The 26,904-nt window shown below is 47.1% G+C and overlaps 2 protein-coding genes across 2 annotated transcripts; one reads left to right on the top strand and one right to left on the bottom strand.

The window, feature by feature from the left end:
• Positions 1–11,132: 11,132 nt before the first annotated feature.
• On the top strand, positions 11,133–15,492 carry NOXO1 (NADPH oxidase organizer 1). Its single transcript, XM_049791179.1, has 8 exons — positions 11,133–11,277; positions 11,739–11,819; positions 11,932–12,007; positions 12,502–12,682; positions 12,943–13,136; positions 13,444–13,557; positions 13,845–13,962; positions 14,220–15,492. Exons 1-8 carry the CDS (start codon positions 11,212–11,214, stop codon positions 14,872–14,874), a joined length of 1,485 nt encoding a protein of 494 aa, XP_049647136.1. The 5' UTR covers positions 11,133–11,211; the 3' UTR covers positions 14,875–15,492.
• A 540-nt stretch (positions 15,493–16,032) lies between these two features.
• TBL3 (transducin beta like 3) lies at positions 16,033–26,665 on the bottom strand. Its single transcript, XM_049791346.1, has 22 exons — positions 26,568–26,665; positions 26,373–26,424; positions 26,196–26,288; positions 25,883–25,930; positions 25,446–25,587; positions 24,844–24,928; positions 24,208–24,375; positions 23,805–23,880; positions 23,273–23,369; positions 22,660–22,856; positions 22,136–22,277; positions 21,593–21,651; positions 20,956–21,059; positions 20,137–20,287; positions 19,763–19,993; positions 18,905–18,975; positions 18,354–18,510; positions 17,874–17,932; positions 17,276–17,379; positions 16,965–17,036; positions 16,403–16,561; positions 16,033–16,245 (listed from the first exon to the last, which is right to left on the bottom strand). The coding sequence occupies exons 1-22, from the start codon at positions 26,618–26,620 to the stop codon at positions 16,133–16,135; spliced, it is 2,433 nt and encodes an 810-aa protein (XP_049647303.1). The 5' UTR covers positions 26,621–26,665; the 3' UTR covers positions 16,033–16,132.
• Between the last annotated feature and the right edge of the window lie 239 nt (positions 26,666–26,904).

The raw sequence follows: 26,904 nt of genomic DNA, 5'->3' as shown, positions 1-26,904 counted from the left end.
CGCTGGCTGGAGGGACGGGGCTTTTCCCGGGTCTGGGTGAGGAGGCTCGGCCTGGACGTATGACGTTCAAGACCACACGCAGAAGCGTGCGTTTCTGATGGTTTTTTTGCTAATACGGCAGCAAGCTCCGGGTTTGAATCTTGTGTGTGAGGAGAACAGGGCGGGTTTTCCTTCACACGGTGCAGTGACATGAGCCCCCCACCAGTGCTTGTCCACCTCACATCTGTGTGTGTATATATATATATATATATATGTATATGTATATACTGTGTGTTACAGAGCTCATGGCATGGAGCAGCTCTCCTACCTGCCGACAGCAGTGAAGGACACTTCAGCGTTATCTCCAGCACAGTGATACAATCAACAGTGTGATTGCAAGAACAAACAAATGGATAACTCATTTCCAACTCATGCACCTGTAGCAGAACACACCCATATCAAATGTTACGTGTTTTAACACCTGTCATGTGCTTGTAAAACTACATTGAGGAAGGATTTACTTGCCTCTTTCCAAGAGCATTTGCACGTGTTACACGAGGGCAGGCACGTTGAAGAAGCGAGCCCTCGCCTGTGGCTGGGCTGCTTGGGGCTGAAGGAGAGCCCAGGCCTTGCCTCAGCTCTTCAGTCTCCAGCGGACATTCGGCAGCTTTCCTTTTACTCCTGGTGAGCCACAGGCTTGCGAGCACGTGAGGATGGTGACCCAGCTCCTGGGCAACGGTCCAGCACAGCATCAGCTTCAGAGCTGGGTCTCTCACCCCTTGGTAAGGTTAATTAGCTGCGGCTTGGCACTATGCTAAAAGCGCAGATAAAGATTTTTGCCCGTTCATCCTATGTGTGACCACGTGAAGCACACCCCACAGCCAGCCTCCGAGACACAGCGGCCTTGGGAAACTCTTGATGGGTGTCACAGAGGGCAGCACAGACTTGCTCCTTTCCTTCTTTTTGGCTTGACGTTTTTGTGCCATTAGAGGTTTTGAGGTTACAGGATAAGTCTCCCAATGTGGACAGTGCACTCTAGAATGTGAATTTGGTATCCACTTCCACTTTTTACCTCTTCATGTCCTGCAGGTTGAGTGACAAATGTGATTATTTTGTTTAATGCAAACATTTATGGCTGGGATGGAGGTGGACCAAAATACCATCTTAAGAAATCTTGTATTGGCTGGCTGGGATAGGTTTTTGCCTCCCTTCCCTCCTCCTCTTCCCCTTCAGGCAGCACCAGCCCTTTTTGTGTCCCTTCAGGCAGCTGTGGCCTGGGACCTTTATCCTTCGCAGCTCCTGCCCCTACAAATAGCTGTACCTTTCCACATCCTATTCCTTCCAGGCTGTTTCATAGCCTATTTGAAATGCATCTTGAGTCTTTTGCCTGATGTTAAGTGCTGTCGTGCCACCAGTTCTGCAAAGACACAATTTGTATGAAAGTTGCTGGAAAAACACTGCTCATTTTCAGCTATTATCCTCCAATATATTTAACATAGCATGGTGTAATGTTTAGTAGGTAATGCATTATTTTAGAGAAATGTTTCAAAGACTTGCCTTTGAAAAGATTTCAAAACTTAGTGTGATTTACGTGGAAATGGCTGGTCTGTTTCCTGGTCTGCGTAGCACTGAGCTGATAATCTGGATCTCCATCTTTAGGCCTCCTATTTACCAGTGCTCCTTTTTTTAAAATTTTTTTTATTTGCAATTTCATGAGAGCATTTCTTTGCTGATATTCATGAGGGAGGGAGAAGAGACATAAGTAACTGATAGGAACTACTGAAATGGCTTTGTCTAAAGTTATAGACAACTATATATCTAAATTCCACACACGAAAGAAATATTCAAGTAGGGGAAAAGACATTCTTTATATTTGTTTTCCTTACCCACCAATAAATATTTAAGTGGTGTGATGACCTCATTCTTTTTTTTTAATTCAGGAAAAAAGTTATGCTGGTATCTAGAAGAGAGACCTGGGGAATTTCCTACAGTGCTTTATTGCTTAGCCTTCAAGCAATTAAATAGCTGCAGAGATGTTTCTAAGTCAAAGCAATCTCCTTGTTCGGCTGTTAACAGTCTGTTTGCTTCCTGTGTAGTGATTTCATTTATTGAGTTAGTTAAAATATAAGCATGTTTTACTTCAAAGGAAAAGGTTCATAACCTGGAAAGAAGCTGTTGCTTACAGAGGGATTTGTGCTCAGTGTTGCCTCACCTGCCCCTTTCTGGCCAGCTGTAAGAGCAGAGCTGGCTCTTTAGGAAAAGGTGCTCCCAATTTTCTCTATTTGCCTTCATGGCCAGCACCATCTTGTTTCAAAGCAGGCGAGGAAAAAAAATGGAGAGATGCTCAGATTCAAATCAGAGCAAGGAAATTCACTTTACTGTGTCTAACTGAATCCAAGAGTACAGCCTAATTAATTCCGTCCGAAGGAAGGAACATGGTGCAGAGCAGAGGCGGGACGCGGCAGCCCTCCTTCCTGCTCTCCCTTGGACAACCCTTTTGTTAGGTCCCAGCAGGAGCCTGGTGGATGCCCCATGGAAGATCCCAATGGGTGCCAGTGTTCAGCCGCGTGTCCTTCACAGGGACTGTGTGACACTGGAGCATCCCTGCGCGTCCTCGCACCACTGCTGCCCCGTCTGCTCCAAGCCTGCCTGAGGGTGCTCCGACCAGGCAGAGAAGCTGCAACGTGGGTGGGCGACATGTGAGCTCGGTGGGGATGGAGCTCTGGGGCCGAAGAAACCCGCAGTGAGCCCCGGCAGGCTGGTGTGGTGCATGCTCCCACCTAACCCTCCGGTTCCAGCCCTGTGATTTAGGAGCTGCCAGTGTTGTAGAGCCTGTTACCAAATGAGCTCCTAACAAAGACCCCTCCTAAGAGTGGCTGCTTCCTGGGGACAGGGAGCAAAGCATGGCTCCATCCTGCGCTGTCTGGCCAAGGCTTCCTTGGTGCGTGGTCCAGGCACCTGCTGACAGTGGCACCTTGCAGTGCTCCCGGGCATGGGTGCTACCAACAAAGCACCTATTTTTCAATTACTTATGTCAGTGAGACCGGGCTCACTGAAGTCTACTGAATAGGTGTCTCTTCCCAACAGCTGCTTAATCTGTGACTGGAACAGGGTAATGCACAGGATGGCAATGACGGTAATTACCAGGAAGCATTAGTAAAAACCTGTGCTTGAGAAAATGCAAAGGGTGTGTTTGCCTTTCTCAGAGGAAGACTGCTGTTTGATGTTCTGCTTTTATCTTTGGCACTTGCTAAACAAGAGCTTGGGAACTGGCACCTGACAGTAGGTGCACGGGGAAGGAAGAAGAAACGGGCTGGCAACAGGAGATGACCCCTATTTGAGGCCAGATATGCAACCCGCTGCTCACTCTCTAGCATGACAGTGGCAGCTGGGTCTGGACACCCGCCCTGGGGCCGGACACCCCCTTGGCCCTCTGAGTCCCACTGCACTGTGGTCAGAAATTCGAGTCAGGATGGGAAAAATGCATGGTACAGCCATATCCACCGTGGGCTTTGGGCAAGGACAAAGGCCTGAGCTTAAATGCAGTTCCTGAGCAAAGGGGTGACCCCAAGGAGGGGTGACCCCAAGGAGTGGTAACCCCAAGGAGAGGAGACCCCAAGGGGGGGGGACCCCAGGGAGACTTCACGCAGCTCTTTTCCCAGCCGTCTGACCCCGGATTACAGCGGGATGTGTATTTATGTACAGATATGATTACATCTATGGAAAGGCTGCTAATTTTCAAAGGTAACTGGCTTAACTAATACAGAGAGGACAAAACTCTTGCTGCTATCTGCACAGCTCGCTCTCTGGGATGCAACAGGATTGTATGGAAATGTAATAGCCTGCAGGGCCAGTAAGCCCAGACTGCCTAATGGCATGCATTTCTCTCCATTAATGCAATAAAATGTGAGATTTTGACCACAGAACAAGGAAAAATATTCTCAGAGCCTTCTGTGTCATTTGGGAACATGAACATCACTGACTTTTCATTAATTTATTTAAAGTTATTTGGAAAATTTCACCCTACACGTCTCAGGATTCTTACCATGGTTTTTGTGACGGTTTTGTAGGTAGTTGCAGTTGAATTAACTGTTGCCCTCTCCAGGGGAGTACACCAACAGGAAGCTGACTCGTATTTAAGCGTAAAGATGTGAGCCTGAAGTCCAACTGGTTACAAAGCCAGCATCAGGAATTAGTCATGCAGTTGTTTGTGAAATTACGGTCAACTAGGAAATAGCAGCAGAAAAAAATAATGTATATTTCCAGGTAGGTGAATCATACTGAAGAGTTTTGTTTGTATACAAGAAATGCATCACCTGCAAAATTTCCCAAGGCATGAATTTATCTCCCAGTTATCAGGAAGGAGCCCGCTGCCATACTGACACACTTCACTGCCAGTGACTGGGTGAGATATCGCTCTCAGTTCAGATCTGTCCAGAACTATTAAAATCTGTTCCAAACAGTCTGAGGTATGTTCAGACTTCACACAGAGTATACCAAGACTCTGCATTGCTCAAATCTAGCGGCCTATACCCACACATTGCAGTATGTTATTTTGAAGTTTTTGCAGTTTTCACCAGTGGATCCTCTTGCTGATCAAAATGAGAACTCCAGTCTGCCTCCTACACCCCAGACTCTCTCCAAGCACCCATGGAATCAGTTAATGCATTCTGAGCACAAACACAGCAAAATTGGGTTTTGAGAGCTGTGCTTTTGAAATCACTTGTCCTGTACAGGGCAGGTATACCTGGTGGTTTCTGCCTTTTTTCCTCACCCTTTTGCAGCTTCTCCTGATTTGGGGGTAATTCCTTTTTCTAGAAGTAGGTCAAAGCAAGGGGACAGTAGTAAGTCTCAATCAGTGGTGGAGGAAGAGAATTTTCTCAGATAACAATTGCTATGAGAATGTGTTGAATCGTTAAGAATTAAACATTAATGAAACAACAGTTCTTCCACGTTACTCTTCTCCCTGCCAGGCTTTTGAGTGAAGATTAAATATTGTCTTCCCTGTTTTCTGCAGGGGGCAAGGAACACAAAGGTCTTGTTTTTGCTCTGAAATAAAGGTGAACTTTTAACATGAGCTACTAGTGCTGGTGGAAACCACAGGAGACATAAGGCACTTTGCATATTCTGCTTATTGATGGCAGTGGGGAATGAGGAAAGGGTAAGAATAGGATGAGCATTTCTCTGACTAATCTGGGAGGAATACAACGGTTTGTCTGTGATCAGACTTTACCATATGTAGCATGAAATAAGAATAGATTTTGCCCAAGTGAAAAGAGTATTTCTACACGTTCACCAGTGCTTGCTTTGCTCGCCGTTGGCTGTACAGGTTGTGTTGCTGGGATTTTCCCCTGACAGTTCTTGGAGCATGCAGGGCGGGCTGTGCGCTGTAGAGGCACAGACTCCTCGAGGCTTGAAACCCCTTGGAAACTCAACCCTGCTTTCTGTCTCCCTTCACATCCCATAGCCAGGTCCCAGCATGTACACATGCTGCGTTGGCCTCAAACCACACAATGCACTCATCAAGCACCCACCCCCCCTTTTTTTTTTTCTGTAGAAAACAATGCAGGAAACTTTCTCTTGCAGCAGCTTAATTTACATTCTCATCCTTCCTGGAATTTTTCTTCTTAAATCATGCTTTTGTCCTTTGCATAACCTTAGAAAGTCATGCCATTTTTATAAAGGAGCTATGAAATTATTGCAACAAGTGCTTGGTAAACAGGGGCCTGCCCGGCATGCCACAGGCAGCGAGCAAACCTCTTGCAAAAGGCAGCTTTCTCCCTGGGCTGGGCAGCTGAATCCCAAGGGCATTTAAAGGAAAATTTTCTGTTGCTTTCACCCCTCCCAGCTGGCCAGTGTGAGGTTTGAGGGAGTTTGGTGCAATGAGGCCACACTGTCCGTGACGCGGTGGGGGCACGGGACCCCTGTGTCCCGAGCCCTGGTCTCCTGCATGGAGGCAATAACCAGGGACGCCCCAGGCACAAGTCCATTGCAGGAGATTGCAAATTAAAGGGAGTGGGACTCATGCTGAGGTGGGAGGGTGGCAGAGGAAAGCAGAGATGGGCAAGGAGCAGAAAGGAGAATGAAAGTGCCTGAGGAAGCCAGCCCCTCTCCATGTGCCGGCTCACAAAGCCATGGCGATCACGTACAGTTTCCTCGTGGAAAAAGCAGATCAAGGGCTTGTAGAAAACGAGCACTGTCTTTTCCCAGCACTGCTGTAGGAGGCCTTGCTGGGACTGTTTCTAAGACAGCTCAGGTAGCAGCACTGCAAAATGACTTTTTCTTCCTTCCAGCAAATGCTGCCTTACCAGCCTGAGCTGGTGGAGAATAGAGAAACACATTCAGCCTTAATGGATCTTTGGTCTCTGTAGCAGGAGAAAACTATTACAAGCTGCAGCAATTCACTGTGATCTAAATAAAAACTCAGCTTGCAGGTATTGCAAAGTGCATTCTTGGTGCTGTGCACACGCTGCAAGTTCATCACCTGGAAAGGAAGGTCCTGCACACAGCCCCGGTATAGATACTTACCGTCCAGCTCTACCGTTACTGTACAAACAGTGCCAGTTACCACAGCTCTTCACGCGTGAGTCCTAACTATCATAAAGTAAACCTGCCTGTGAGGAGTTAGCAAACCCCCTGCATTGAAGATGGCCGTGCATCTTCTGAAGCTACTGCAATGCAGCCGCTTCTGGGGGTGGAGAAGTGCCGCGCTGCTGTGTGTGCTCAAAGTATTTCTGAATCGGATTCCACTGGCCACCAAAAAATGCTTTAGTGCCTGCAGCAGCTGGTGAAACTAGGAGGAAATGAAATATCTTCTTCTGGATTAGATATTGCAAAATCCCTCATCCCAGGCTGTGTGAAAGTTCAACTGCTTCCTTTGTTCATGAGGTAAAGGATATTTTTGTGAGCTCTAGTGTCTGATTTTTTTTTTTTTAAAAAGTCTTTCTCTATTTATTGGAAGTCTAAAACCTCTTTGTAGTCTTAAAATCAGCTTTTAGCAGCTGGGCTTTTCATTAAAGGTGCTGATAGGTCATGTGTTATCGCAGGTGACCTTCAAGAACAGTAAAGAGCAGGTTTTGATCCTGAAGGTGATGGTGGGAAAAGACGAAGCTCTCCTACCGGCATCGTTCCAGGCAAGGGCCCCCCTTGGCTGTGCCTGGGGCTCCTTTCCATATCTCTTTCTTGCAGCCATAGTACCTCAAGGGTGGTTTGAGGACTTTTTCTTTCTTTGCCCTTCCCTGGTGAGTTTGCAAGACGTCAGTCAGTCTAAACTCTAGCAGTTCCTCCTGTTCTGGGCATAGAAAGAGAAATGCCTGATTTAGAGTCCCACACATCTGCAGCCATGAGATGTACAGGTCACTAACCAGCCTGGACCTGACCTGTGTATGTGGTAAATGATGTTTGCAACGTGGCTCCTTCTCTTTTTCATATGCGTGCACTTGTCACAAGGCCATTACTTGTTAGACTTGGAAAACGGCTGTGGTGGAGCTAGTGAAGAGCTGCCTTTGGCTACCCCCAAGCAGCCACATGCTCAAACTCTACCTCTGGCTCTTGTCGGACACAGTGAAGGATTGGTCCAGGCACTTGTCCCACCTAGGCTGCTGTACTCTGGTTAAACACACTGGATTAAGTTATTCCTGATCTACACTGAAATGAAAAGAAAACCAGGCCCTCGGTGTTTATTTGTCATGGATATTTTACACTCGCTGGAGGGAAGCTGGTCTTGTAATGGAAATAGTGGAGGGGACAGCCCGGGTGGACAGGGTGGACTCCCTGAAGCCACTGGATGACCTACCCTGTCCTTCAGACTGTGGGCTATTTGGGGCAGGGACACCCCATGACTAGACCTTCGTCACTTTCTGTGTCACAAACAAAAGTATTTTGTATACCCAGAGTGGCTGTTTTATGGTGGTAGCGATGTTCCTCGAGTAGCAGGAGGCAGAGCTCCACCTTTGCGAGGTATGTGTGGCTTTCTTGAAGCAGGCTGCAAAACAACTGCAGTGATTATGGAGGAAAACTTGCATTTCCTCAGGCTTGTCAAAGCTGGACGGTCTGCTCCTATATATCACTTGTTAATTTATCATCTCTTTTGTACCTTGTAAAACGACTAAAGAAAAAAGTAACTGCTGTCCTCAAAAACTATGTAAATATATATACTGATGATGAAATAGCAGCACCCAGCAATACTTGCTGAGTTTTACTTTTCCCAGCCAGACCACTCCCAACCTTCAGTTAATAATTACACATAAAGAGGTACCGATATATGGCAGGATGATATGGAAGTAGTAGAAGATGCAAAGAAAACTTGACAATGTAAGGAAAACGGTCTTTTGTTTTGTTTTTTGTAAGTGTGCTCAAATGTATCTAGCAAAGATATGGAATTAATGGCCTCTCCTAATCAGTTTTCCATCCTTCCCAACAGAAATGGCCCTGACTTCTCAGGGTTTTGCATAGGAGGATGTGCAGTAATCCTGTTGGGGAGTGCTTGTGTTGGGATCAAGGCACGGCCCTTCTTTCAGATTTGCAGATAACGTCACTTTAGACTAATGTGACGTGACTCATTAATCAATCGCTCAAGCAGACAGTTTCTTGACATCAAACTTGACAACACCAAGGCAACGATATTGCTATGACAACTGCAGAGCCTTGGTGTTGTCAAATTTGATGTCAAGAAACTGTCTGCTCAAAAGATTGATCTAATGTGACGTGACTCATTAGATCAACCTCTTGAGCAGACAGTTTCTTGACATCAAACTTGGCAACACCAAGGCAACGATACTGCTATAACTGCAGAGCCTTGAACTGAGCTCTCTGGGACAACACCAGAAATGTTGTTATCTCGGAGTAGTCCCTGGCCATTCTCCTCCCCATACCTCTGTCCTGCATTGCAGTGACCTTTGCTTCTGCAGTATGCTTTCTCAATAACTAATTATTGAGTTTTGAGTAGATTTTCTCATACTGTGCTTTACCTGTCACCAGCCAATCTCCTGCAGAAACTCGGCTCTCCAAACTGCATGGCTGGCTCTTCAGCCTCAGGTGACTTGCAAACCTCCACGTAGTTTCACCTTCCTGTTGTAACATTTGATTGTATGTTTTCCATGTCCCCCTCCCGCCTGGATTCCCTGAAAATGGTGAAATACGGCAAAGCTTTTGGAACTAGCAATTGCTGAAACCAAGGCTGTTTCCTACTCTTGTTTCCACCAGCACCCACAGTACCTGTTGATGTGGAGTGACGTGCTGTCTGGACCTCCCCGGCCATCTCCTGCGCATACAGAGATTGCAGCTCCTCTAAGATCTTAATTGTCTTTTGCTTTTCCCATTCAGGGTAAATTTGTTTAAACCTTTACATTCTTGGAAATACATTGTGTTTTGTGTTTACTCTGAAACTGTAAACCAATCAAATGTGCTTTGCTGAGAGTCTGATTCCACCTATTTCCGAGAGCCATGTAACAGAGCCATGTAAAGGCGAGCGTGGCCCTGGCTTGGCTCCCAAGGAGAAGTCTGTGAGCAGGGGTATGATGACAGGGAGTCAGCAAAGGGTTTTGCCACCTCGGAGACTGGTAGCTTCTAGATAAGCACAATCGTAAAGAATAAACTCGCTGGACAAAGTGATTTCTTCTCTCTACATAAAAACCTTACCTTTTGAGCCAGGTAGATTTAACAGCACGTGCTTTTGCTGGACCCTTTGTGAACAGCAGGATGGAGGGTCTGATTGCGGGGCTGTTGAGGGCAGCGAGCTGCTTTGCCTCGCCTTTCTGCAGGGCAGCTCCTGCCTAGCTTCATGAGCCAGGAAGTGCCCTGGAGGTGCCATCGAAGGGTTTTCCCCACCAAATCTGCACATGGGACCGCAGAGCTCTCTGGATAACTTTCCCTTCCTAACGCAGAACAGATATCCGGTAGCAATAGATTGAACTGCAACGAAAATGCTTCCTTTGTCCCCAGAAACTGCCATCCTGCTGCGCAGAAGCAGCCTCATGTGCTCATGAAACACAAACCACGGCCCTGCTCACGGTATTTTCTGGCCATCCAGAAGGAATCTTCTTGTTTGGCTTCCTATTCAGATTCTGGTAGGGCATTTCTGGTAGATGAAAAATCATCTGCAGCTGTTGCTGAGGGTTTTGAGACACCAGGTGTAATTGGAAAATGAAAGGGAAGGTAGGGCTGAGCCTCTCAATTTGGGCTCCAATAATGATAATGATTCAATTTAGGCTTCATCAAAGAAGAGGGGGAGGGAGGTCGGAGAAGGCGGTTTGATCACACAGATGCCCATCAGCCAAGTCATAACCTGAGGCACGCTAAAGGCAGCAGTTCAGTGAAAGGACAGGCTTTCCAGGGCTGTAATTACCGTTCCTGCCGTGCCTCCAGGCAGTGGGAGCGGGTCCATGGGAAGAGCTGCTGGTCGCCCTGGGTGGGTACGGACACCTGGCTCGATGCGGGACAGAGCACAAGGCACTTGGAGCTGAGTCTCTGTTGTGTATTTACACCTGAGAAGCTTTGGGACTTTTTCAGTTGCACCCCAGGGATGTGTTTGTTCAGCCTTTGCTCCAGCAACGTTGGCATCAGCATCTCCCGCTGCTTTCTGAGAGCATGCAAATATTGCTATAGCTACCAGAAATCCATTTAAAATGAAGTATCTTAGCAGATGGGACAAGGCAGTAAAGAAAAGAGATTTGTAACAGCTAGCACACACGTCGAGTTGTGCCTGATTTGTGCTATACAAGAAGCTGTGTTCTTAATCAGTTTTTGGACCTGGTGTGAGCGCAGCCCAAGCTGCAGGCAACTCCGACAGGCACGTTTGTGCAATATAGCCATAAACACAACACATCCATCCCTGGAAATGTATTTTAGTTCACAGCAGGTGTTGCTGCCCCAGTGACCTCCCAGACACCCAGGGAAGATAAACTGACTCAGTCGCAGGGCCAGGCTCACTTCCCGGCATTATTCTAGCAAGGATGTGATAAGATGCTTCTCCTCCCCAGCTCTCTGAACTATGGCCTTGCCATCTGCACTCCAAAGTATTTGCATGTTACAAGCAGGGGGGCAGGTAAAAGGCACGCGGTAGTTTGCCAAATTACGGAATTTCTGCCGGCGTTACTGGGTGGAGGAGGAAGCGCGGGAATGCCTGTGCCCTGCCTCCATCTCCAGCGTATTTAACCACGGGAGTTGTGCCCGGAGCTGCATCTCTGCTCAGCCTCCAGTTGCCCTGGGGAGGGAGGAGCAGGCTTGGGGAAGATGAGCTGCGGCAGGTACCCAGTGGATGTGAAGGCTGTAGGCTTGATGCAATGCAGAAAGCAGAAGGTACTTTAATGCTTTTTTTGTTGTTGTTGGGTTTTTTTTCCTCCTTAAATATTTACAAATCGGGAAACTAGAGGGCTTTTTGAATTATTCTTATGGGGTATACTTGCTCATTTCCCCACAGTATTGGGATCACAGCTTTGTGATCTAGGACTGGGGTCTTGGACTTGTTTTTTAATGGGCTTAATATCATAAGAAAATAGTTATCTTCCATTCTGCTGTCTTTCTGTTCACAGTGGCATAAAATTCTTCCAGTTTTAACAATGATTACCCATTTGGGACTCTAAAATTAAGGAAATATTTTTGTAGGTCTAGTGTTTAACTTAATTTTTTAATGTGACAGTCTTGCAGCCTGAAGCCAGAACTAAACCACAGATCCTTGCAAATACTGATTGCTTGAAAGCATCCAATATTGAACATTGTAATTTAAAAAAATGCACTTCTTTTACCTTTTATTTTTTCAGAACTACATGATGTTTGTGTCTTGGTCAGATCAGAACAACATTCTCATCTACCGGACATTTGAAGACTTTAAGAGGTTCCATGTAAGTGAATATTTCCCTGAAAAACACGATTCCTGTCCTGGGGAGGGGAAAAAGGGGCCCAGCCATGTGTCAGGGCTGCGAAGCACTATTCTCTCCTTCTCCTCACTTATAGAAAGAGCTGAAGAGAAAATTCCCCATTGAGAGTGGCTCACTCAGGAGATCTGACCGGACAATACCCAGGTTTAAAGGTAAGGAGATCTGATGGACCAACAAACACGATAGAGCTGTCAGGGACAGTTGTAACTGATGACATAGACTTCAGTCCCTGAGTCTGACCTCCTCTGGAACAGACTAGCAGTTTGCTCCTGCTCATGGCATGGTATTGCTGGGTTGCATCAATGTGCTTGGGTCTATTACAGACTTAAAATAACCCAGAAAGACTTTTTTTTTAATAGATAATTGCACTTGGTAAATTAATGTTACACTTTAAATATTGGCCCAGAGCTGCTTGCAACATTTAAATGTGAACAAGGATAAATTTTAGATATTCAAAAATTGTATCAGGCACTATCGAAAATGATAGGGAGGCAGAGACAGCTGCTGTCTCGGCTTCTTACAGTTTGGACTTTTGCGGGGAAGGGTGGTAGGTGAGGGCACCCCCATCTTCAGGCAAAAGATGCTGCTCTCAAGGCAACCAGATCCGTTGTTGTCTTACACCAACTTTGCTCTTGTTATTTTAAAGATGCAAATGTGAAGCAGAGGAAGAGTGGGAAGCTGAACAGGTGCCTGGAGATACTGAAACTGCTGGAAACTTACTCCCAGGAGCTGCTGAAAACAGATGCTAAAATCTCTCAGGGTGAAGATGTGATTCAGTTTTTCAAGGCACAGACCCAAGACCTAGATCCCTCCTTTCCTGAAAACAGGTATGAAATCATATTTGTATTTTTTGTTTGCATTTATCTTCATGAAACAGAAAAGTTATAGAATATGGGTAGAAGAGAAAACAGCGGTTACACACCAGGGCAGCAGAGCAGGGAAGTTCTACTGAATGCTTTAATGCATGTTTGTGTTTCTGATGCCTAAGCTTTTCTTAGCTTATTGCATAGATGATTTTACCAAAATCAATACTAAACTCAACCTTCAGTGAGTTTTCAGTAAACCGATATTAAACTTTACTTTTCAGTGTTGTAATAATGCCATCAGAAATTGGAGCAGAAAAGAAAAACCAGCCACGGCAGCAGCTCTCCTCTATTACACATCCCCAGGCATCCCAGAGCTACAGATGCATCGAAACCTTTGAAACCAAAGACACAAAGAACAAGACTTTCAAAGTCGCTAAGAAGGAAATTGTTGAAGTGCTAATCAAGGACATGACTGGTATGTTTGATAGGGATTCTTCTGTTTCAGGGATGGATGGTGTAGATTGATTCGTAGCTTGGCAAATACCGAGTCAGTAGCCCACAGGTACCCACAGGTGTGGGTGGGTGTTTGCACCTGTGGTGTGCTTACCTGGCTTTACACGGGAGGAAAGAACAAAGTGTCAGTACGGCATCGGCCAGGCACTGAGCTACTCTGCAGAGTGTCCCTCCTGTCTCTTGTGGCAGAGCAGCCCCTACCCGGGGACTATGGTCATCTGTCTACTTGCAGGCTGTTAAAAACCTTTTTTTTTTGCTGTTTGCTGCAGGATGGTGGCTAGTGGAAAACGCAGACAAGCAGATAGCCTGGTTTCCAGCCTCGTACCTGGAAGAGATTGACATCCACAAGGACATCCAGAATGCCTTGAGCTCAAATGAGGAGGGTAAGTATGCTTCTGATCCCTGGGACACCACATTCTGCCTTCAAAAAAATGAGTTCTAAAAAAACCCTGCCACTTTAACCATTGCTTGGAGTCCCTGCCTGGATCACTGAAGCTCTGACTTTTCTGATGAGCTCTGCCACCAGCAGGGGCTCTGAGCAAATCAGTCACTCGCAGGGACACTTGCCCTGCAGCTCTCGCTTGCTCCCCAGGGCCGCTGAGCTGGTCTGTCACAGGGATGGAAGCATTTTCTCTGCAAGGCAAAACCAACCTCCCCCTTCTCTCTGCAGGCAGCCTGTACTTTGTTGTGCGGGCCTATGAGTCCCAGAAGGCAGACGAGCTCTCGCTGAACAATGGTGTCATTGTGGAGGTGGTCAGGAAATCAGACAATGGCTGGTGGCTGATCCGGTAAGAAGACTTTTCCAAAGCGCTCGCTCCCTGAGGGAGCCGGTTACCTGCTGCAGGTGCTTCTTGCCTGCTCCTCCACAATCAGGGTGCAAAGGGGCTCCCCCTGAGTTGACTGCCCTTGGCTAGGGATGGTTTTCCCCTTCCTCATGCCCCGTGTACAGCATTGGGCTGAGTCCCCTGGGTCCTCTGCTCCCTCCCCGTGGTCTGAACTGGGAGAAGGGCTCTTCTCAGTGTTCCTTTTCATCCTCCCCCCTCAGATACAATGGCCATACCGGCTACATGCCCTCCCTGTGCCTCCAGCCCTACAAGAATCCTCACCACAAGCTCCAGACCATCATAAGCTGTGGGCTCAACGTCTCCACCCCGAACCTCTGCTCCCCCCTGACGGCCCCCCAGCCACGGGGTGAGGCTGCAGGACAGCACAGGGTTCAGGCTTGCTCTTCCCTTGACCGGACTGAAGAGGACGTGAGCTCTCAGAGAAGCAGATCGCAGTCTCTGCCCAGGGCCAGCTCCACCCCGGACCTGGAGTCAGACAGCTTGTCCCTCAGCTCGGGGAGCAGCAGCGAGCAGGGTGGCCGGCTGAGCTGGAAGCCTGACTTGTCGAGATCTCTGCCCGAAGTCGAGCAGGCCAGGAGCTCTCCCATGGGACATGCCTTGGCCACACGCAGCAGCAAGTCTCCACGCCTCACCCACAAGGACAGGAACGATTCCGGCTTTGTGGAGTCGTCTGCAGCTGATCTAAGTTACTCCCTCACTGACCCAGACTTGGCCGCTTGTGTACCCAAGGTGCCCGCACGCCCCTCAGCCCACGAGATCCTCCAGAAGTGCAGCACTGTCACAAAGCGAGCCGTGCAGCAGTCTTCCTCCCGGCCAGCCCTCCAGGCTCTGCTCCCTCTCCAGAGCGTGCACTAGTGCCCCTGGGGAGGTGGGGGGGGGGGGGGGCATGGACCCAGCCCTGGGCCAGCATCACAACTGAGCCAGGCACCCTCCTCACCAAAGTCCTGCAGGAGCCATGGGCAGTGGCACAGGGAGCATCAGGGCTTGGGACTGTTGCTTTCCAAGGACACGGTTAGATCCTGAGGGAACATGCATGTGGACGTTGCCTCCCTGGGTAACAGCGATTTGTGCTGCAGCTTGGACTGGGAGGCTGGGGAGCCAAGAGGGACTTTACTGGAGTTAGCGGGAGAGGTTTTAGTGGTTTAACTCATCAGGGTATCTGCTGAATAGCTGCGAGAACAACAACAACAAAAAAATCTGTTGGCTAGGAACCTCATATCTCTGTTACCTGCAGTGACATCTGTGCAGGCGCAGAAACAAAAGTGGTTGTAGTACAGCAGCTTGTTTCTCAACTGAGTAAGGGGGCCAGAGGTCATTTTTATGAACAAAACATTCCTCTTTCAAGGGGGTCTCATTGTTACTGAAACTCACACCAGTTCTCATCCTAAACTCATTTGCTAGAATTGAGTTAGAAAAATAGTTATAAGAAAACTTAAGACTTTTATATAGATTGCTACCTTTAATTTTAGTTATTCTCCCAGGAATCTGTTAATTTTTTTTGAAACAATTTAACCAACTTGTGAGGTGTTTTTTGTCTCTAAAATAAAATACACATAAATATCTACAAAGACTGCTTGTTTTTTATACTTCAAAAATTTGCCAGCTGGGGAATTAAAATGGCATTTATCTCCCTCCCAGGTGTTAACATTCAGGCCAGGCACAGGCAAGAAACCTGCCTTGGCCAAGGCTGCATTTTGCCCAAGCAAAGAAAATATTCAATACCACAACACTGATCAATATACACTGCCTAGCTGGGCTTTGGGATGTGATATGACATCGCCAGTAGCCCCCCTCCACTCTGTAAAGTCTTTAAATCCCCAGTAAACACCAACTGCTTGTCCAGAGCCAGGTTCTGCCTTTTCTCCAAACTAAGTCTTGTTGAAGTATCTGGGCCTGAAAATTCAGGGGTGAAAATACAAAGGGAAACCAGAGCTTGGCCAAAGAAATGACCCTTCCCTCTCATTAAGCCCCAAGGAGACTGAATGCTGGACTTGTTTTAGAAATTCAAACTTTAAAAATTTATTATAAAATACAGGAATATTCCAGTTGCCACACCTGGTGGGAAAGCAGTTCAGACTCTCCCCTCCAGAAGGAGCAACTGGTGGGAGGAGTGTCACAAAGTCACATCTTCCTGCTGGGACACATCAGCCAGCCTCATGTTTTGCCACATGAAATCAATGAACATGGAGGCCTGTAGCAATCGGCTCAGTCTCTGAAAATGGCGCTCTGCAAAGAAAGAAATGCAATGATGAGCACCACAGGAGAGAAAGCTCACCAGAACAGGGTGCAAAAGTCTCTCTTCTCTTCAGACCAAGCCAGAGAAGGAATATTGACAAGACAGGAGGAGACCTGAGGCTCAGCCCATCCCTGCAGCGTGACTCACCGGTGTAAGGCAGCAGGGACTCCACAGCAGATTTAATGCCCGAGTACTGCAGCAGACTGTCCGGTGCTTCGTGCTTCAGGAGGGTTTCCATGACAGCTTGGGCCTCGTGGCAGTTTCGTGAGTTTGTATTCCACGTCACCAAAAACGTTAACACCGCCTCTAAGGAGGAAGGAAATTTGTACACAGGCACTGGCACGCAGGAGACACCGAGTTAGAAAGCATCTCTTCTCTCTTACACTGAGCAGTTCAGCTCCCACACACCGTGACTGACGAGCCCAGAGGGACAGAACAACTGCGGACAGAACCGTTTCCTGAGCTGCCACAGGGACATCCTAAACAAGGGGGTGGTAAGGCCAAGCATAGCCACTTGCACAGCTCAGAGCAGTTACTGGTGTGCACCACAACAAAGCAGCTGCCGTGGGCAGCAGTCCTGCTTGAGGGTGGCAAGAGCTCAGTGGTAAACACTGAGCCTAGGGAGATTCTTCTCCTTTTAATTTCAGTTGAGAAAACAAGCCCCTAACCTAAAAGGTTTTTTTAACACTTAAACCATGTTGCAACAAACCTTTCTGATCCTTCCGGAGGCGAATAATGTTCTCTTCTAAGTGCTTTCTCCCGTCAGTTTCCTTGAGGATGGCTGCAGAGAAGAGAAATTAATTGTCCATGAAAGAGTCCAGTCCACACACCCATGGGCTGAGAAGCAGGGAGACCATTGGTTCTCTGGGGTGATTTCACTTAAGAAAAGGGGAGTCATAAGAGAAAGGGAAAACTGAGGCTTTCAGACAATTAGACTTTGTAGTCGTCATCTACCTGGAAGAGATGTTCTGGAAAGCAGAGAGGGCAGAAAAACACCTTCAGAGCACAGTGTGGACTCACCTTTGACCACCATCAACACTGTGTGCGGACGATCCAGAGAGATTGCCAACCCTAAAGCTTTGAGATATCTTTTCTCATGAAGCAGGTTAGAAAGCTCTTGCTCTCTGGAAGACAAATCAGGGTCAAGAAAGCAAGACAAATATTTGGTTGGTGGAAAAAAAATGCTATACAGAAAGTAGCAGATTCAGCAATAATAGCATGTGGAGGTTTAACGCCACAAAGTCAATACTGCTTGCCAATGAACGCCTCAGTGCCCTCACGCAGATAATTACCCTGGCACTTTCAAGGGCTCCCTGAACTATTCAGTGCTGGCTGAAGCAAGAGAAAGTGAAAGTAGGTTTCAGCAGTTTGACTTTGCTTCTCTTAGCAGTGCATAAACATAAAACTAATCAATTATCAAGCTGACAGTATCATAGCAAGGCTTTGCAGGAACTAAAGATAAACTACAAAGTAGAAGAGACAACTGTGCCTTGACAGCCTCTAAATAGCTAAATGATGTAATATTCGGATTAGATGGAGCTGAGTGGCTCTAGGTGTGGACAGTATCACTGGACAGAGTTTGCCTTTCACAGCTCAGTATTGCACAAGATCAACTTACTTCATAATCTGCTCCTCCTGTTTAGCTTGCGCTTCTTTCTCTTCAATTTCAGTGACATCCTATTAAAAAAACCCAGGATACAACTTTGTCAGACCTTGCTTCAATACAGATGAATTTTTCTTTAGCCATCAAGTCATCAGGAGACCAGTTTCTGCAGCAAGATCTCTAGGTCAAGTAATTCAAGTGTTAAATCCAGCAACTTAGAGCCTCCCTCCAAACCACCTTTAGAACACCAGCAGGGCAGGCTGCTGAGGCCCATCTGCTGTTCCTTTTAAAACATCAACTGGGGAGATACAGTATGGCCAACTCCCCCCCCAAACCCCAAGATATGCCTTACTGACCCAATTTCAAAGTGCAGAAAATGAGAAGAGCACGTGTCATGCTGGAACAGCGAGGAACAAGCCACTGGGATCCTGAGCTCTCCAACTGCATTCTGATTACCACCCCAGAGAGGAAACACAGAAAAAACCTGTACTGCACCTTCCACAGCATGACGCAGGAGTCACTGGATGCTGTCACAACCATATCATCTTGCTTGTTGGAGTGAAGACCCCAGATTTTATCTTCATGACCATCTAACGTTTTCACACACTCATTTGTTTTAATTGTCCAGAGCTTTAAGAGACCATCGGAACCGCTTTTGGAAGAGAAAGAAACACAAAGAATCACTGGATAGATCCATTCTCACTCTGCCCCACCTCAAATATCGGAGAAACTTGTCCCATTTCAATGCCTTTCACACAGGAGCAGAACTAACCAAAAATGTCAAGGATGAGAGGCACCCTTAGCTCTGCCTAACTATAGCGTTTGTCACCAACCCAGCAACGTCACAGCAGCTAACTGGAATCCCCAGCATAACTGGAGAAGAAGATAAGTCAGCCCCTGCAGAAAGCTTGGCATTAACATGGCATCTTCCTATCAGTCTTTCCAAAACTAAACCCACTGCACAAGACTCTGCTGATACCAGCTAAGAGATTTCTCTTCTGATTAGTTTTGGCATCTTCCTCTAGACTCCTGGTACAGGCACTTACCTGCTGAGCAGTTGCGTTCCTCGGCTTACAAAAATGATCTTCAGTACAGAGGCATCGTGACCTTCAAAGGTCTGGAAAACAGAAAGGAAGCTCAAAGGCGTTAAGAGTTGTTGCCAGGCCTTTTGAGAGAGTCCTCTTTCAAGAGGATAATAGTTACTCCTAAAGCCCAAATACGTAAATTCCAAAAAGCAGCCTCTATCCTTGGGACTTTTACTGTAGGTTCAAAGGACAGTAGGAAATGACTGGTCCCCATACCCTTTCTTCAGACAACCCGCTTGCTTAATCTTGTTGCCCGAGATCATATTGCAAATGGTCTGAATGGTGAAGCCAACTGCATAGGCTATCTTCCCAAAAGGTCGATTCCCCTGCCACTGCATGAAGCACCCATTCAGTGAGGTAACACTGCTGGGAAGAACGTGGCACAGTGTTCACAACTGCCTTCTCATGGTCTTAGTGAGACTCTACTGGGCTGGAATGATAGCTCGGCTACGAAGAGTGAGTCTGAAATTTAAACGTGCATGCTTTAACTTGATGGCCTCAGCTGTGTCAGGCAAAGTCAGCTTTCTTTCAATAGCCTGAATGTGCTTTTCCCCTGTGATCAACCACGTTGCTCATTGCTTAGCTAGAAGAGAAAGATCACTTGAGCACTGTGCGGATGCTTTTGTCCTGGAGCTTTGCATGTGGCTCACAGATCCAAGATCCTGGAGAACAAGGCTAGACCTGGATAGCTCTTCAGCATGGCCATGTTGCTACATTTCAGCTGCATTAACTAGCACGTTCTTTTTTGAAGCAGCCTTAATTAATCCCTGTAGCATGCATGGGTTGCCTAGAGCAAGGGGCAGTCTGAGTTCTCATTACCTTCAGACAGCTGAAGTCCCGAAGACCCCAGAGCTTCAGTGTCCCATCTGCTGAAGAGGTGGCCAAGACCTGATCCACTGGGGAGAACTGCACACACCAGATTCCACGCTTATGTCCAGTGAAGACACCCAGCAAAGAGCAATCAGAACAGGACCACAGCTTGGCCAGCCGATCCTGCGAGCCTGTGGCAATCAGCTTGTCATTTGGAGAAACTGCCACGCTGTTTATGTCCTAGAGAAGTCACAGAAGTACAGAGAGTGCAAAGCAGTTTAAGTCTTCGCTCTAACTCTCGGACAGGTAATAAATGTAGGGTGCAACACAGGAGAGAAAGATTTAAGTACTAAAAGCATGTTCTAATGTCTGCAGAGCTTTACCTTGTCATGACCCCTCTCAGTCACTTTTGCATGAAGGGTTTCTGGACTGGAGATCAAGGCTGCTTTTGCTTTGGAAGTGAGGGATTCTGGGATATTCCAGATCTTGATTGTGCAGTCCTGGCTGCTGGTTACTATGAAGCTTTCTTTCAGTCTGAAAGGAATAAAAATGTCAAGTGTAAGGAAGCAAAACAGTGGCTTCCCCTGCACAGAAAAAAAGGCCTTTCTCTCCCCTGCTGGGATCTACACACATTCAGTCACTCTGCTGGGATGTGAAACAGAGTGCCTTAATGTTTTTTTCAAGCTTTCATTTTACTTAGGTCCCTGGCACAGCCTTCAGTAATTCAGACATTAGCCAAGAACACTGCTACCTCTCTTCATTTACAGACAAAGGTATACTGCAGCTCTTGAACAGGCAAGCTGGACTTCCAGACTGTTAGGCAGCACAAAGAAAGGAGAAAAGGTGATAAACAGACACACTATTCAAGCAAGCACCTTCACAGACACATTCCCTTCACTCCCCAACCCTCCTCTCCAGATCACTCAAGCTTTATCTGGCAACTTATCCAGCTGCTGCTCTTTCAGGCAACCAGGAGTTAGACTGACAAAGAAATGCAAACCTATGGATAGACAGATGTGCATCCAAGAAAAAAAAATCATTCTTCCTTCAAACTTGGAGTACCATGGCAAGCTTGGACCAAGAATGAGAAACAGCATGGCTCAGAGGCAGGCATCCACCAAAACATTCACTGTGAGGATCAGCAAAGCAGCCATGACTCAACATTTGCAAAGGGAAACCCTTGTCTGATTTTTTTTTTTTACCTTGAGCAAGAGACAGCGCCTACCCCATGTGCGTGACCCAATCCTTGGGCAACACAGATCACCCTTCCATCTTTGTTCATCCGCCAGACTCGAAGGCTTTTGTCCTGTAATGGGAAAGGACAGAAACTGCTGTGCTTTTTCACAAGCGATCAGTTCCCCATGCATTCACCACATCTGTGAGTGTGACTATTCACTTATTTTCAAGATTGAACCTTTGCCTGCATTTATCAGAGCAGGGGAGGGCAGACACAGCCAAGCAGGGTGCACTACAGGCTGGGATTCCAGCATGGAGGTTTATTTCTGGGTGTATCAGGGCAGTTGGCACCTTTTCTTCCAACACAGTTTTTATGCAGAGCTCCCCATCAGTCTCACACTGATGACATGTCTGAACTCTAATGCAAGAGCAAGATGCTTGGAGAATGAGACATCTCCTTTTGGGCTAATACAATACAATCAATCGCATTTCCTCAGGGACAATTAAAAAGGGATAGTGGAAGAACCTTGTATTTGGGGGATGTAGCAGACAGGAATTCTATCTGAACAAAAGCCCTTTCTGGATCACCAAAAAGGAATACAACTCTGCCCATAAAGATCACTAGAAATGAAGAGTTTCATTAAATGAAGAAAACTAACACACCTTAGCACAGCTGACAAACATCAGGCCTTTCCTGAAGACATCCAAAGCAAGAATTGTTTCTAGACAGATAAGGAAAAAACAACTGGATGCAAAGTAATACTGAAATAGGACAACAGAAATGTGTGAATTAATGAGTCCACTGCTTACTGACTGGGAAAAGGTTTGGGACACTTGGAACACAATATATCCACACTCACTACGGAGTGACTGGCTGCTTATGGCATTGGTGCAAGTCTGTCACTTGCAGCCACAAAACTGCATTCAGAGCTCACACTCACAAACCTACATCTTTCACTCCAATTTAAATTGATCTCACTGTTACTGAGAGGGACTGAACTGACAGACCCAGAAAAAGAAATTTAGTGTCTGCAAAACCAAGACAGCATAATATATCCTTTCTCCACACAACTCCAAAACCTGTTGTGATGCCGTTCCAGAGAGAACTCAAGGACTCCTGTCTCCACATAAGAGTTGTGAAAGAAGCTGGATAAAGAAATACTTGCACACCTCCCACCCACCCACATCCAAGCTGAGCACACACACCTGTGTGGCCATAGAGGATCTGGCAGTGTGATGTTGCCAGTTCAAACACTTTCAGCTGAGGACTGTTGGTAGCCACAACAATGTGAGAATCACCAGGCCCAAGGAACTTCACATCCAGAACCTCATCATTGTAACCTGCAAGCTGAGGATGGCAGAACAGAAACAGTTTAACAGGGAGAAGTCAGCTGGTTAGAGAAGTACCAAATAGCACCACACTCAGTGAGGCTGCATTACTGCTACCTTTCATTTAATACTGCATGTAAAAATCTTATTAGACATAAGCCAGAGTACAGGAGGGATTTCTGGCTAGGCCTGTTCTGCTTTCTTTTTCCTATGTTTGTCTCTGTGCAATATTCCTCTGAAAAACACCACCAGTGAAATTGGCTTTCTGGCTTGTAACCAAGGAACAATTCAAGAACAGGCAGGACACAAGAGCACCCCTAGACAAAGCTTTCACCCAAAGCAGAGCTGATCCTCAAAAGTACGGACAAAGGAACAGGAAAAGGGAGGCTGAGGGTTGTTACCTGCTTCCTGAGCTGAAGAGTTTGAGCATCATAGAAAACAATGTTGTGTTCCACAGACACTGCGACAATCTCATTTCTCTCAGGCACAAGCATGCACTGGGTGAGACTGCGCTCACTGGCCTCCTCCTTCAACTCAAAGGGCACAGGCTGGGTGTATACACAAGCAGCTGTGGCAACTTCCCAAACTTTCAGGATGCCTAACAAAAATGATGATATAAATTATCTGTCAGAGCCACCATTTTAGACAGCAATTCTCCAAAGAATATAAAACAAACCCTGGCCTTGCCTACTGGAAAAAGGTACATAGCTTTAAAGCAGGACTGTGAAGAGATCCAATCATAGGAGCACAAAGGCCACAAGGTTTTTCTCCAAATCAAACTTTTTTGCAGTTTGAAAACATACCTAATTAAAGCTCCACAGCATGCCTAATCAATCCTGCTCATACACTACTGTCACAGGGAACCAGAAGGCTCTGCTCTCCAGCCCTCAGGAGTTCAGCCCAAGACTTTGGCCACACAAAGAACGTACATCCCAGGAATAATGGCAATGCAGTGTCTTAAGTACCATCTTTCCTCAGCCTACAAATCTGGCAGCAACATGCCAGGACACTCACCTTTGCTGCCAGCTGTGATAAAGTGCAACCCCTGCTTCTTCACACCCAGTTGAGAGAAATCTCCCTTTCCAGGTAACAAGATGGCAGCTTCCACGCTCTGCAAGAGAGTTGGCGAAATACAAAGCTGAGCGCAAGGCACCAGAGTCCCATTTCAGCAGCCAGAGCTGTGCAACAGCCTGCTAGTGCCTATAGACGCACACACACCACACTCCACTGCCCCAGACTGCATGGTTACTGAGGACAGGCAAGCAGATACAATGACAGAAAAAAGTTTTTATGTGACTGTCCTTCCTTCCTCCTCCAGCACTGAGGCACTGGTGGAATGTATTTCCTCAAACTGCCCAGGCATGACCACACACCAAGCAAGGAGAGAAAGAAAATAAATAGCTTTACACAGAGTTTTAAGCTCTCAGGAAAGTACAAGGGAGAAAAACCTGATTTCACAATATATAGGAACCTGAAGAGGTAGAGGTACTGTAGGACCGTGACCTAGACAAAGGATCTCAAAGGAATAAATGAAATGCAATTTCACCTCGTAAACAGGGACGGTTCGTTTACTTTCTCTGGTTTTCAGGTCCCACACCATACAGATTTTATCACGGCCAGAACTGCAAGTTAAAAGAGCAGTTTCAGTGCTAAATCCATTCAACTCAGGTTCTCAGAACTCAAGCTCTGAATGCAATTTCAAATTGTGGGAGTTCAACACCTCTCTGAAAAGGCCCATATGAAAGAAAGCACCAGCCTTCCATGTGGCAACACAGTATACTACCAGAAACACAGGTGCTGACACCCTCAGTTAATCACTTGTATGGTCAAGCAAAGACTGAACACTTGTAGCAGTCCTTCTCCTCAGAGGAGAACCTTCCCAGACCCTACAGAAACACCCAGTCTCTGGCAAGAGGCAGGGTGAATGGGAAGCCTCTACAAGGTTTTACCTAACGAGCGTATTTCCATCTGCAAACGCCAGCGAGGTGACAGCACTGAAGTGTCCATCCAGCATAGCAACACACTTGCTGGAATTCAGGTCCCAGATACGGATTTTGTAGTCAATTGAGGAGGAGAAGAGTTGCAGACGGGAGATATCCGGGTGGAACTCAACAAGGCTAGACAGAAGGAGATGCACTTGAGCAGGACAGGAATAAACTATCTGGCATGCTGGCATTAGCCCAACTTTTAAATAAATATACATTCTACACAAAGAGTTTGTCAGATCAATTGACATGAATTTGTAAGAGGACTTTCTTTGTAGGATTTCATTTTCTGCTGCCCACCAGGAAAATTTACAACTGATCTTTGCCAGTCTTTCCACGTTGTTGAAGTACATCAGCTAGCAAGCACAGATACTCCATTTAGATCCCAACAAATTTCTTGACCAAACTGTTTCCTCTCTGAACTAAAGTCAGTCATATCCCTGCTCCTTCACTAGACATCTCAAAAATTAGGAAGCAGAAGAGCCCAGAACCTGCTCAGAATGGGCCCTTATATTCCGTTAACTCAAGACATTTCACATCAATCCCAGCGTCCAAGCACCACACTAATGCCAGCAACTGACAAGTATGACTCGTCCTTACTGTACAACTCCCGAAGATCCTTTTAGGTTGTGTGTGCAGTACTGTTTGATCATATCCCAGATCTTAATGGTGCTGTCACAGCCACCTGACAAAAGAAGGGCATATAAGAATGAACTGTGGAGGAGAGAGACACACGAGGTCCAACATACCAGCAACTGTAAAATTTCATGGGTTGCAAAGGCAGCAGAACGAAAAACGAATCCAATAACAACAACCCACACCAGGAGAAGTCCATGGAGCACCTTACGCTTTCAGAGAGCTGGGCAAAACCTGACTGCTAGAGTTAAACCTGAAGTACAATTATGTTATAGGTCATGTCTGACCTCCTCCATCTCCAAGAGTCCCCGTTCTACACCAGGATAGCAATGCCGCATCGTTTCATAGATGCCTGATACTTATCAGCGTTTTACTACACCTATTTTAGACAGAACGTTGAAAGTATCTTGTTGTCTGTCAAGATGTCACTTTTAAGTAACAGCTCTTCTGATTATGTCTGAATTCAGATTACTACCTCAGGCTGTGCCCAGCTGAGCTATATTATTCAAAAGCAGAAGGGCCACTCAGTATCATTCCCATCGTGTGACAGTGAAATAGGACCGTACCTGTGGCTAACAAAGTTGAAGTAGAGTCAAAGGCCATGCTAGCAACCGGCGCGATGTGCACAGCTTTCCATGTGCGAACACACTTGTTCTCTCGCCAGTTCCACTGCTTCAGCAACAGGGCTCGGCTCCCCGTCACAAGGATCTAGGCAAACGCAAGGCGAAGGAAAGCATGATTAACTACCAATTAGGTTTCAGTTTCTTTCAGTGCCTACGAACAAAGCACAGGAATGCCAGCTGCTGCAACACCCTCAAAGCTCAGTCTCTCAGCATTCCTCTGACTTAAGCCCAGAAGAGAAGACAGACAGAAGCACCTGAGAAGAAGCCACAGAGATCTCTGGAAATGGAGGGCGCTTCCAGGTGGAACACCCTGCGGCATTCACTGGCTTTACCAGGAGGCCTGACAGAGCGGCACAGAAAACCACAAAGCAAACACGTACCTCATCATCGGGGCTAAGAGCAAATGAACTGATATCCTCTTCGTCATCCTATAGAAAAAAAAGGTAAAAAAACCCCATGGTTAAACAACCCATGGAGAGCAGTCAGAGCTCCCTTCTGTACACACTTGTGCTGAGCACAGCCAGCCAGACAACACAAACAGCATCTGCTGGCGCAAGCACCATTCTCATCCTCCCCTCCACTTCTCGGTCCTGGGAGCTTTAGATCAACAGCAATAGCAGTAAAGCCTCCCGGGAGCCTTGGAAAACCCTCAGCGGTCTCACCGGCCCGTCAGCAGCAGCTGGATCTCCTCACCTGCTGGAGGCTGTGGAGAGCTCCTGTTTCCACATCGATGACGTTCAGCTTAGTCCCACAGGGACAAAACATGAACTTTCCATCTCGGTTTAGCTGGAAAAAAGGGAATGGAAACCTGGAACGTTACAGAACTGGGAGATGAGATATTCCCAAACCTGCCCCTCGCTGCCTCAGTACCTGGACTCGCCCTCCTTTGTAGAAAGGCTCGATTTTCCTCGACACAGCGTAGCTGGAAGGAACAAGAGAGAGAGAATCGCAGAGCGACCGTTAAACCAAAACTGCGGCGGCCTGTTCGCTCCCGACCGCGAAGCCCCAGGGCAAGCACCGCCACAGCCGCCCAGCCCCGGCGATCCCATCGCTGCCGCTCCTCACTTGCTCTTGAAGCGCACGGGGCTGACAGCGGCCTCCGCCGCCGCCGCCGCCATGTCCGACCCCGCTGCGCTCCGCGTGCCGGCTGCTTCCGGCCCTCCCCGTTGCTACGGGAGGCCACCACTTCCGGCGCATGCGAGTGACGCAATACCGAGAAGCCACCGGCGCCACCTTTGGTGCGGGCAGGAGGCGGCGCCCGTGATGGCGGGAAAAGAACTCCCGGTACTCCCCCCCCTCCCCCGGCTTCCCAACTAAGCATTCGCCTCCCTGCCCCAACCACAAGGAAAAGTGGGATTTTTAGACAACGGGAACGACAAACAAAAAGACTCGACAAACAAGC

The sequence above is a fragment of the Accipiter gentilis genome, chromosome 33 (assembly GCF_929443795.1).
Source record: "Accipiter gentilis chromosome 33, bAccGen1.1, whole genome shotgun sequence".
NCBI lineage: Eukaryota > Metazoa > Chordata > Aves > Accipitriformes > Accipitridae > Astur > Astur gentilis.
This window is presented reverse-complemented; position numbering and strand designations above follow the sequence as displayed.